This window comes from Vombatus ursinus, unplaced genomic scaffold (assembly GCF_900497805.2).
Source record: "Vombatus ursinus unplaced genomic scaffold, bare-nosed wombat genome assembly UNPS02009173.1, whole genome shotgun sequence".
In the NCBI taxonomy this organism is placed as follows: domain Eukaryota; kingdom Metazoa; phylum Chordata; class Mammalia; order Diprotodontia; family Vombatidae; genus Vombatus; species Vombatus ursinus.
The window spans coordinates 6248094-6261510 of NW_020948951.1; the positions used below are offsets into that span (position 1 = coordinate 6248094).

The 13417-nt window shown below is 41.0% G+C and overlaps 1 protein-coding gene across 2 annotated transcripts in view; it reads right to left on the reverse strand.

Annotated features, from left to right (window-relative positions):
• KDM4B (lysine demethylase 4B) overlaps positions 1–13417 on the reverse strand; it is a 259342-nt gene that overhangs the window by 193262 nt on the left and 52663 nt on the right. For both annotated transcript variants that reach the window (XM_027851028.1, XM_027851029.1), the window contains exons 3-4: positions 7163–7338; positions 5380–5494 (exon numbers count right to left, since the gene is read on the reverse strand). In XM_027851028.1, coding sequence (XP_027706829.1) covers positions 5380–5494; positions 7163–7338 — 291 coding nt within the window. The remainder of the gene's footprint in view (positions 1–5379; positions 5495–7162; positions 7339–13417) is intronic.

Genomic DNA, 13417 nt, shown 5'->3' on the forward strand with positions numbered 1-13417 from the left:
GAAGAGGAAGAAGAAGAGGAAGAAGAGGAAGAAGAAGAGGAAGAAGAACAGGAGGAAGAAGAGGAAGAAGAAGAATGGATTAGTGCAGGGAAACCAATTGGGAAGTTATTGAAATACTCTTGGCCAGGGGTGGGGAACCTGGGGCCTTCTAGGTCCTTGGGTGCAGCCTTTTCACTAAGTCCAAGTTTTACAGAACAAATCCTTTTATTAAGGGGATCTGTTCTGTGAAGTTTGGATTCAATCAAAAGGCTACATTTGAAGACCCAGAGGGCCACATATGACCTCGAAGCAGCAGGTTCCACACCCCTGCAGTCTAGGCAAAAGATGATGAGGGCCTGAACCAAAGTGACTGATGATCATGAGTGGAGAGAAGACAAATGGAGGAGATGTCATGGAAATAGTACTGATAAGAAGGTCCAAAAGCAAGAAGTTCCAAGAATGACACTGAGGGTCATGGCTAACATGGCTAACTGAAAAGAGGATACATTCTGCAGACATACAGAGCGTTGAAGGAGGGAGGGGGCTCTGTTTTGGACATACTGACCTTGATGGACTACTAAGACATCTAGACAGAAATGTCAATAACTCAACAAACATTTATTAAGTGCATTCTACGTGCAAGGAACTGTGGTAGACATTAGGAGTAAGTACAAAGAATTAAACGACCTCTGCTGACAATGACCTGCAGGTTCTCTCCGCCTCCCCCTCCTTTGCACTATTCTTTTTTGGAGAATCCCACCATTACAGACACAGAGCTAGAAGGAACCTCAGAGCCGTTACCACCAACCTAGTAAAGATGCTGATGACTGCCCAGCTAGACAACAGCAATAACCTTAACAAGTCTTCTTGCTTCAACCACTGACCCTTCACAATCTCCCTTCCATACCTCCACCAACACCATCTTCTGCATAAATCTTGTAGAATGTCTTGGCTCAAAAAAAATTCAGTGGTTCACCATTACCTACAGAGTCATGTTCAAGGTCCTCTGCCTACCATTCAAAACATTCCACAAAGACCCTCCTCTCCCCTCTTTCTAACCTTATCTCTTATTACTCTACTTCCTGTTCTCCATGCCCCAAAAGGGACAAACCTCTGTCACCCAAACATCCCCTCAATCTTCCATACTTTTCATCCTTTGCTCATGCTGTCCCTATGCCTGGAATAACTTTCTATCTATCTTTTAAAGCAGAAGTTCATTACCTTCTTTGGGCCATGGTGTCCTCTAGAAGACTAGCAAAGCCTGGGCCACCCCACACCCCCATGATGTTTTTTTAAATATATAAAATAAAATACACAGGATATCCTGAAATACGGTTATTAAAATACTTTAAAAAAACAAAGTCACTGATACTAACAGGTTACGAACCTTTGTGTGAAAGCTCACCTTGAATGCCACCATATCCCAGAGGATTCCCCTGGGTAATCAAGATCTCCTCTTCGATCTCATCTGACAATCAACTTGTCCGTACTTCTGTAATAAACTTGTGCCAAACTATGGATCAGAATTTGGTATCCTTTTCTAAACTTTTGTAAACATGTTTAAATACATAGAACCTCTTCCTTTTCACAACTCAATACAAACAGCAACTCACACCCCAAGGATTTACTCTGTACATTTATTTGTTGCATATAAGAGCACTCTAATTGCTTAATAATGTAATCAATACTAAATGTCAGAACAGAATAGAAGAATGGCTTTGGAATGGTTGGAAATCCAACACAAACAAAAAGAACTACTTTAGTCCTGGAATGTGTAAGCCTCCACAGAGGGAGAGGGTCTCATACTTACTGCTGCCCAGAGCCCAGCATACTTTCTACACACAATACCCCATGGACTACAAACACCTACATTCATTTTTGCCTTCTAAAAAGCTTATTGTGAGCTTCAAGACAGGGACCTTGTCTTAACTTTGTATATATACTATGCACACTTCTTAAAATTAAATATTTGTTGAACTGAAAAGTAAATTGAATTAGCAAAAAGTATATTCATTCCTTGAAAAAAAATTTACTTTAAATGTAAAGTGAAATTTTTTATCTCAAATGCTGATAACCAGGTCACCAAAAGTTTGTTTTCTTCTGTGCTACTGGCAGATACATGTGTATCTGGCTGGTTTAGGGAAGCCCTTTTCTAAGAAGGACCTGGGAAAACCATGAGGTTTCCAAACCCCGGCCCCGAACTTCTGCCATGCATCAGTGTGAAGAAAATGCTTGGCAAATAAGCACACAACACATGAATTATTACTTTTGTTATTGAGAAATAATGATATTGTGTTCATAGCAAGCCTGAACTTTGGACTTCTGAGAAAACAGCCACAAACTTTTATCACCTAAGAGAGATCAGCTATTTTAATGTCTTCTTTTTCTGAAGGAATTGACAACCAGAGAACCAAACCAGGGGACAGAGCTGAGCTAAAAGAACCCAAGTCTAGAACAAGCCCCTTGGTACACTGGTAACTGCTGTCTTGGCTTTTCTCTCCTCTCCCAGCAGGTTTCTCATCTGTAAAAGAGTGATGATTAGATTGGCACTCTCCATCTCACAGGATCAAATGAGATCTTGTGAAATACTCTGTGAACCATAACTATGCAAATTCAATCTATTATTATTATAACTATGTCCTCTACACCGCAGCCGGGTGGCACAGTGGATAGAATGCCAGCCTCGAGTCAGGAAGACTCATCTTCCCGAGTTCAAATCTGACCCTGGGCAAGTCACTTTACCGTTTGCCTCAGTTTCCTCATCTGTAAAATAAGCTGGAGAAGAAGATGGCAAACCACTCCAGTATCTTTGTCAAGAAAACCCCAAATGGGGTCACAATGAGTCAAACACAACTGAAACAACTCAACAACAACAAACATTCTCCACACTGCCAACTCAAATATTTTAAACACGGTTTTTAATTGTAGGCCTGAATACTTCTCCAATAAAGTAAACTGCCTGCCTGCAAAGCAAAGCAAAATGTAGCTGAAAAGCTGGAGAAAAGGAAAATGCCAAATGCTGAAGGGGATGTGAAAAAACAGGGATACTAATGCACTGTTGGAGCTGGTTCAACCATTCTGGAAATCAATTTGGAACTATGCCCAAAGGGCTATAAACTGGGTATATGCTTTGACCCAGAGATATCACTACTAGATCTATATCCCAAAGGGATCAAAGAAAAGGGAAAAGGACCTATATATACAAAAATATTTATAGCAACTCTTTCTGTGGTGGCAAAGAATTGGAAACTGAGGGAATGACCATCAACTGGGAAATGGCTGAACAAGTTGTGGCTGAACAAGCATAAGATTGTGATGGAAACTATTGTGCTATAAGAAATGATGAAGGGGATAGTTTCAGAAAAACCTGGAAAAACTTATATAAACTGATACAAAGTAAAGTGAGGAAAACCAGAAGAACATTGTATACAGTAACAACAATAGAGTACCAGTGGAACAGCTGTGACTTAGCTATTCTGATCAAGACATGATCCAAGATAACTCCTAAGAACTCATGATGAAAAATGCTATCTACCTCCAGAGAACTGATAAAATCTTGAATTTATATTGAAACACTTTTTTCACTTTATTTTTGTCCTTTTTTTTTTCAACATGGCTAATATGGAAATATGTTTCGAATTCTTTCACATGTATAATTGATATATTACTTGCCTTCTCAATGTGTGAGGGAAGGCTGGAGGAGAGAATTTGGAACTCAATGTTAAAAATATGTAATAATTTTTTTTTTTGTTTTTTTTCCCCCCCAAGGCAACTGAGGTTAAATGACTTGCCCAGGGTCACACAGCGAGTAAGTGTCAAGTGTTTGGTCTGAGGCTGCATTCGAACTCAGGTCCTCCCTCCTGACTTCAGGGCCAGTGCTCTATCCACTGCGCCACCTAGCTGTCCTTGTAATAATTTTTTTTTTAAAAAGAGGAGCCTGACTCAAAGGTTCCTCAAAATTCCCCACTGCTTGAGCTCTCTCCAACTTTCACTACGTGCACTTTTTCAGTCAGCTACGTTAGGCATAGGTGCGCAAACCAGCAGGGGCACGGAAAGCTGTTTCCTCTCTATTCTTACAGCAAACACGGTCTTGGAAGATCACGTGTCTACAGTACTGGAGTAGCCAGTTCTACCTCCCCTCTCCTGCAAGCCACTGCTTAAACATCTCCAATGACTCCCTACTACCTTCAGAACACAGTAAAATAGTCCTCCCTCGCATTCAAGGGCCACCACAACCTGCAACACTCAAATACTCCAGCCTCACTTCATACCACCCGCCCTCACCATTTGATAATTTAGTCACATTGAACAATTAATTCCGTGCTCTTTCCTCCTCCATGCCTTTGATCAGTGTTCTCTGTGCCTGAGATGCCTTCTTTCTTTCTTTTTGTCTACTAAATTCCTACCTTTAACAAGCAACTAAAATATCACCTCCTTAAAGAAGCCTTTCCTTACTCCCATGTGCCCCTTTAGTCTTTTAAGTCTCACTCAGCATTCTTAGTGCATTCATTGTGTAAAGTGCTATATTATAGCTCTGGGTTGGCATCTTAGCCCCTTTTCCTCATTAAACCATAAGCTCACTGAGAGCAGGAATTCTGTCTTATATTAACTTAAATCTGTCTCCTGGAAGCAGCAGAATGTTCTCCACATAGTATGCATTTAATAGATGTTTGTTGCATTTTTTTCCCCCATTTCTGCACTGCACTTCTCTGGAGCTCATCATGCCCTAGAACTTCATTCTGCAGGATCGTATCAGCACTAAGACTGCACTTCATCAACACCCTCTTCCCACGGAATGAAGAAGGTGAACAGAGATGGAGCGCACTCCCAGAACCACCACTGAAGGACAGCCCCCAGGCTATTTCCCATTTGGCTATACTCCATTAGACTTCTCCATCAACCTGTCCTCCCTGCCAAGTGGTACCTCGCCCTTCTAATCCCTTCAGCATCCTTTTTTATGTTGTCTCCCAAGCTAGATTGTAAGCTCTTTGAAGGCAGAGTTTGTCTTTTCATATGTTATCCCCAGCACTTAGCACAGTGCCTGGCACATAATAGATGCTTAATAAATGTTTACTAAGCGACCAAATATAATTCCAGGGGACCACAAGGAGGCACAATGCTTCACCTACTGACAGAGAGGTGACTGAATGAAGGTAGAGAATAAATGTTTGTTAATTGGGGAATTTTTTAAGTGGGTAAAGGCAATGGAGAGATCGTAGAAATCAGCCTTCTCTCTCAAGGAAGGGAAGGAGGGATAGGAGGGACTTATACCAGCTACTGAGTGATATAAAGTGGACATAAGCCAATAATTTCTAACTGACCAGTAGGGAACCTATCTTAAAACAAAGTATATCTGTTCAGTGGCTCAGACACTGGGAATGATTTATGTAACACACTTACTGCATCATATAAAGAACCACTGATATCAGCTCCATAAATCGGTGATACAAAAGTCAGGTTCTTCCAGTATTTACGCTCCAGATCTTCAAAATCTTGGTGTCGAGGAGTACAATACCTAATGAAATAGAACCAATAAGAGAATCATCAAGTCTCAAAGCTGTCTCTGTCTTCAATACCATCCATCTGTGATTTCATTCCCACATATGCTGCTGAAAGTAACCCTTTAGGAATCCATAAGCTGAATTTGCAAATTACTGCTCCAAAAGGCCTCAATTCTCCCTGACAAAGCTATCGTCATGTCCGATCAGAGGATTCTCATGTTTGCTAGTAGACAGATGGGCAAGACCAGACTGCTGCCAACACAGTCTCGGGCAGGATATGCCATTGGGACTTATACCACACAGGCTTCATGATAAAGAAGCAAAAACTCTGAGATTTGCCTTAGAGATCCTGAGTTCATATTCTGACCCAGCTGTTTAGTACCAGTGTGACCCTGACATGTCACATGGTCTCTCAGGGACTCTGTTTGCTCATCTATACAGTGAGGGATTGAACAAGATGACTTCAAAGAGCCTCTTCCAGTGCTAAATGCTATGGTCCTATGACCTATGCAAAGCTCCCAACCAGTACCAGAACCCCTTGCACAACATCACTGACAAGTGATCATTAAGCTTCTCCCTGAACATTTCCAGTGATGGAGAGCTCATTATTTTTCGAAGAAATCCATTCTAAGTAAACTTTGTTGGATAGTTGTTAGAAAGTTCCACCTAACCTCCGCCCTTTGGAGCTTCACTACATCTGCTCTTTCTACAGGATACACCTTCAAATATCAGAATATAGAATAATTTTGTTCAATTCCATCATGATGAAGATCAAAGCAATAATACATTCTGAGCCTTGGTCAGAGAAATGAAACACAACGCATGAATTCAATGTCCTCTCTTTTTCTATGATTTAATCATAGCCACCAAGTAATAAAAGTGCCTCATCATGTTGGAAATGTTCTCTCCTTTCTCAAAGACTACGCTAACAGAGCACAAGTTCTGCTAGAAAATAGGCTTTTTTTTTTCCACCCATCACCCAAAGACCAGCCTGGATAAATAGAAAATTAACTGGGAAGAGAAGGAATTCCCCACAACTCTCCTCTCTCACCCTATCCTCCACCAATTCATAAACAACATCAGTTAAAAAGGGCCCACACTGATGAAATCATAAATCTTTTGAAGAAAGAGTACTATTGAGTCAGGCTTGACAAAAGTACTCTCATAGAAAGGGAAGAAAACTATCATCACCATAAAACCTGAGAGTTGGAAAAGACCTCTCTCCTCAAGAAGATTCTGTTTCACAGCATTCTGACAAACTGTCACTCAGCCTCTGGATACTTCTAGAGAGTGTCAAGTCATAAAGACAAATCAGAGCAAAAATTATTAACATAAACTGCCCACTTGTTAAGGGCACAACACATTATCTCTTGGGAATAACAATCCTGACATGTTGTCACTCCATGATGATAAGGAGGAGGAGAAGAAGGATAACAACATTTATATAATTCCCTACCCATACTGAAGTCCAGGTGGAATAAGTAACTTTCCCAAAGCCACACAGGAAGTATGCACCAGAGTGGGGATTTGAACTCATCCCATCCAGCCCTAAAATTTGGGGGTTCACGTTCAGTTAATGAAGACAAAACAATCACATTTGGCTACAGAGGAGTAACACTGTTTCCGTGCAACTCAAAGAAAAGGGAAATCCTCACAATAAATCTCTGGGCTGGTTAACATACTTTTCACTGTTGGCCAAGCGTCGATAATCTCCCACTGTCATGGGTTTCTTCTGTATGTTATACTGGGTAAATAAACCAGACTGTCCTGTCACCACCTGCTGAATGGGAGCCGGAATCACCATGTCATCAATGTCATCATAAGTTTTCCGAGGTTTCCACTCCTTTGGTGGGATCACCTGAAAGAGGCAAAAGAAAAGTCAAAACAAATCCAAATGAAAGGTGTAGAAATGATGTTACCTTAAACAGAAGAATTATCATCACTTTCTTCACATCTGAAAATTAATTTATAAACATTTAGTAAGTGCCTACTATGCACCAGGCATTGTGTTAAGTGCTAGGGATACAAAAAAAGGTAAAAGACAGTCATTGTTCTTAAAGAGTTCACAGTCTAATGGGAGAGATAATGTACGAATAATTACATACGAACAAGTTATATACAAAATAAATTTGCTGTTTGTCCTTTGTTTTGAAGGTGGTGTCCTGAATTGGATTTAAGCGAGTCACAGTTGCACCAAAGTTGTGCAAAGTCATCGGCCTCACTCTCTCTTCCATAGCCCATGGGCAGAACAAAAGTCAAGATAACTGGTGATGGCCTGGGGTGCAGTGGATGACCTTGGTGTTCTTGATTTCTGATCAGGTTCTAAGCGTTCCACAGATCTTGCTTTATGTACCTTCATGGCCATTGGAACAAATTGTTCTCATCCACCTATTCCAGCAGGGGAAGTCTTCACATGCCCGGGGTAGACACCCCCCTGACTCACTAATGGGCCTGTAGGTTACCTTCAACTGGTTTAGCCTGTCTTGCTGAGACAATTTTACCAGAGTGGGGCCGCTCTGCACATGCTACAGCTTCTTGGAGCCACAGGTGAGATTTGGATGAAAGGTGGACATCAAAAGTGGATGTGCAGCCCTGAAAAGGGCTCTCAGCAAGAGAATAGGAAATAATTAACAGAGGAGTTGGGAAAAGTTTCCTGTAAAAAATGAGATTTTAATTGGGCCTTGAAGGAAGTCAGGGAAGCCAGGAAACAGAGATGAGGAGAAAGAGCATCCCAGACATGGGGGACAGGCAGAGAAAATCTCCTGAGTCAGGAGACTGAGTATCTTGTTCATGGAAGAGCCAGGAAGCCAGTGTCAGTGGATCAAAGAGTCCATGTAAGGCTTAAGAAGACTGGAAAAGTAGGAGAGGGCTAAGTTATGAAAGGCTTTGGATGTCAAACATTTAGTATTGAAAACAAAGCTAAAAAAAAAAAGTCAATGTATCCCATGTTAAATAACATTTTACTCCAGCTTCAGAAACTAGAAGAAAAAGAAAAATTGCTCACCAGACAACTAGAAAAATACTTGCCAATGATAACAGGTTTACTTAAAAGTACTCTAAATTAAATTCACTACAAAACAAGCATTTGTCATACACATAATATATGTAGGCCCTTTTTGTCAGGTGCCAAGGGGAAAAGTAAAGATGAATAAGACCTTGTCCTTAAGAAGCTTTTAATGCAGTAAATGGTAAAATATTATAAATGTAGGTATTACCATCATCACAAACAATTGCATGAAAATACAAAGAGCCACCATTTACCAATACTGATGACTACGTTGTCCATATAAGACTCAAAAACTATACTAAAATTGCTGAATGCTCAAAACTGGTACACCATCTTAGGATCAGGTCATCTAGTCCAATTCTCTCATTTTTCAGATGAGGAAAACTAAACCTGAGGGAGATTAAATGACTTGCTCAGTCACATAAGTAGTAAATGTCAGGCTGGATTTAAGCCCAGGTCCTCTGACTGTAAACCTCATGCTCTTGACACTATTCTATATTGCTTTTTCTTTAAGTTCAGTCTCCCTTAAGTACATTCCATGTTCTTGAAAGAGAAAAACTGATAACTAAAACTAAAAGGATTAAACACAGCATTCTGAATAAATACTTGGCATTAGCAATTATCTACTCCAATCCACTTATTTTGTAGGTGAAGAAAATGAGACCCCTAAGAAGGGAAGTGATCCGTTCACGATCATCCAGGAATAGCCAATGGCAGATTTCGAACTAAATATGGACTTTCTATGCTTCCCATGATCCCAGAGTTTTTTGGGAGTAAAGCAAGAAAGACATTTTTCTATGATTCCTGTTAATCAAAATCCCCGGGAAAACATGAACAACATACAGCCTGAACTATAAGACGATAAGATTCAAGACTATAAGATTCAGAAGTAGAAAAATCATAACTTTTCCATTACAATAACAGCTCCTTGAAAAAACATACTCACTACCTCCACTCATCTCCTCTAACTCACTTCTCAACCCTTTACAATCTGGCTTCTGACCTTATCACTTAACTGAAATTACTTTGTTTAAGTTACCCAATATTTCTTAATTGCCAATTAACAGACCTTCTCTTAATCATCACAGGAGTTTCCCATCCTTCTCCTGGGCACCACTCAGCTGAGGACCTTGTCTGTTACTTGTTGGCTCCCTCATCTCCTGTGCTCTTTATCTCAAAATCCCTTGACCTCGTCTCCTTCAGTTTCTGACAAAGAGGGAGCCTTCTTGCCAAGGCTAACCCCTTTACATGTATATTTAAATTCACCTCCTCCCCTCTTCTCCAGCAGACTGTATCCTCCAGCACCCCTCCCATTCTCAAATCTTCATCATTTCCCTATCTACTGGTTCCTTCCCAACAGTCAACACACCCAGGCTCCCTCACCCTAAAAAAAATCCTCATTAGGTCCTACTATTCCCTCAAGCTATGATTCTATGTATCTTCTCACTTTCTCATACAAACTCCTTGAAGAAGCTGTCTCTCAGTTTCCACTTCCTCTCCTCTCCCTCATTCCTCAACCCTTTACAACCATGTTTCTGAATAACGTGTTATTACTCAACCGGCACTACCATCTCCAAAGTCACTGTTCTCTGTCTCCTCTGCTGGCCAATCATCCAAACCATGCTTTCTACCTATGAATGTTACCAAAGATTCTGACCTATGTTCTCTCCTTTTCTCCCTCTAAACTCTCTACTCTATCTCAAGGTAACCTCATCAGCTCCCGTGGGTTTTACTACTGTCTCTATGGAGAGTCTCAAATCTATGTGTACAGCTCCAAATTCTCACCTAAATTTCAGCCCCACATCATCAGCTGCCCATTGGACATTTCAAACCGGATGTCCCATAGACGTCTTAAATTTAACATGTCCGAAACTGAACTCTTTGCCGTTAAAGTCTCCCCTCTCCCAAACTCCCCTATTGGTGGTGAAGGTACCACAACCCTTTCAGGCTCCTAGGTTCACAACCCTGGCATTATCCTCAACACCTCACTCTCCCTCTCTCATCCTACATGCCCAATTAGTTAACAAATCTTGCTTCAGATCATCTCCCATCTGACTCGTCCACTCATCCAGCTACCACCTTAGTTCAGTCTCTCATTACATTTTAGATTATTGTTAACAGCACGCTAATTGGTCTTCCTATCTCAAGTCTCTCACTACTCTACCTCATCCCACACTGCTGCCCAAGTAATTTTCCTTAAGTACAGTTCTGTAACTACCACTTCTGTACTCAAACAATTCCGGTGGCTTCCTTACATCTTTAAAATACAATAGAAATTCCTCTGTTTACCTTTTAAAGCCCTACAGAATCTGGCCCCAACCTGTCTTTCCAGCCTTGCTATACATAACTCCCCTTTCTATACCAGCCAAACTAGCCTCTCTCTGTTCCTTACATAGGATACTCCACCTCCCATCTCCAGAATGCATTCCCTCCTTACCATTGCTTCAGTCACTCTTTTCCTTTAAGACACAGTTCAAGCACAATCTTCTTCACAAAGCCTTTCCTGAGTCTCCTCCCCCCTCTGCCCTTCCCAGTTGCTAATGCCTGACCTCCCTCCCAAACTACCCTGCATATATTTAGTACTTTTTATTTATGCTATACATACACATATGCACCTGAATTACCCATCAGAATGTAAGCTCTTTGCAAACTGGGGTCTTTATACTTGTATCTGTAGTGCTGGGCATATCAGAGATACTCAATAAATCCCTGCTGATTAACTGGTGGATATTCTTGACCTTCCTCAAGGATTTGACACTGCTATCAATCCTCCCCTCCAGAAGACCCTCTGTAGACACTTTGCTCTCTATTAGTTTTTCCTCCTTTGCTGGACCATCTTCAATATACAACACACCCTAAATGTAGATGTATCCCATGGCACTATCCTACCTCTTTTCTCTTCTCAATTCTCTTCTCTTCTCTTCTCTCTCTCTCTCTCTGTCTCTGTCTCTCAATGATCTTACAAGCTCCTTTGGGCTTAATCATCATCATCTTTATGCAGATGACTCCCAAATTTCTATCTAGCTAGACTTAGTCTCTACCTCCAGGCTCTAACCCCAGATCACCAAGTGACTATTAGACAATTCAAACTAAATAAACTGGACACATCTCAAAGTCAAAATGGAGCTCAACTTTCACTACTCCACCTCCAACCCCACCAGCTCTCTTCTGAACCTTCCTATTTTAGTCAAGAGCACCACCATCTTTCCAGTCATTTAGGTTTACAATCTTGGTGCCTTTATGGCCTACTCATTCACCCCACATATCCAATCATGTACCAAATCTCCTCATTCCTACCAAGATAAAATCTCTTCCATATATTGCCCTCTCTCCTTTCACAGCCACCATCCTAGTTTAGAGCCTCACCATTTCCTGCCTTGACTATGCCAGTAACTACCAACTGGCCTTCCTGTCTCAAGCTTCCCCACTCCAATCCATCTTCCACACAGCTGCCAAAATGATTTTCTTAAAGTTCAGGTTTGATTATGCCACTCTCCTATTTAATGAACTCTAGTGGCTTCCTATAATATCTAGGATTGAATGTTTGGCATTTAAAGATCATTACCAGGAGGTCCAACCTACCATTCCCATTACAAATCATTCCCTTTCACTCACTCGAGAGTCCAGCCAAACTGGCATTCTGGCTGTTCCTCACATGTGACACTTCACCTCCCTATCTTCACCATGCCTTTGCACAGGTTGTTTCCCACGACTGGACATACTTCCTCCTGCCCTCCTCTTCATGGAATCAGTAATTTCCTTCAAGACTCACTCCAAATGTCAGCTGCTAGGGCCCTCCTCCATACAGACCCCTCCCTCTCAAATTTCCCTTGTATTTTCCTCATGTGTATTCTGTATATACATGGATAGGTTGGCTATTAACTCCCCCATTAGAACATAAGCTTCAGAAGAGCAAAGACTGTTTCATTTCTCTCTCCGTATTATTTCCTTCCCAATAAAAGGCACTAACAAAGGCTTGTTGACAGCTCACAATACTGTGGAGCTAGTTTATAAAGTACTTTTCTCTTCTCAACTCAAAGCTAAGCAATTATCTCCTTTTATAGATAAGGAAACAAGATTCAGACAAGTAAAAGTAATTATCCCAGGTCACAAACATAATAACTGATAGAATCAGGATTTGAACCCAGATCTTAGAACTCCAAGACCAATATTTGTTCTACTATACTTTTGCTCTCTCATTATTAATCGTACTCAGAACTGGAAGGGACCTTTAGGGTTATCTAGTCTTATTTCACTAATGAGAAGATTAGAGGCACAGGGACTTACCAAAGGTCACACAGGTGATAAATAAAATGGCAAAGCAAGAACTGAACCCCAGGTCCTCTCTTCTCCTTTATGTGCACATGTGTGTAAAGTGTGACCACAAAGCAAAGAGAAGTAGATAGGCTAACAGGAAGGGGTATGAGATGAAGACTGAAGAGGAAGTGTTGCTCTCTCCTCTTAGCAGAGGTGTTAGAATGAATATAGGTACAGAATGAAGGACAGATCTGCAGATAGTATTTCTAAGTTGTGTTTGCCCATATTTATTACAAATGAGGGTTCTGTTGGGATACAAGGGAACCACTGGAAATTAACAGCACATGATCTTGGAAAAGAGAAGGACCACATCTTCCTCAGAGATTGAACTAAAGAAGGAAAGAATGGGGAATGATGTAATTTAACATGTGGAGTAGGAAAGAAGGCACTCATATTCCATTGATTTTTGCACAAAGTCAGCTAAAGGAGGGGAAGGGGAAAAGAGTGATGCAAAGAATTACAGTGAAAAACACACTGACTCTGGGGTCAGAGGACCTGGGTTTAAATCTCACCCCTGAGACTAACTACTCTATATCCTTACACTTCAGTTGCCTCATCTATAAAGTGAGAAAGTGGAATAGGCTAGCTGGTTCCTGAGGTTCCTTCTAGTTCC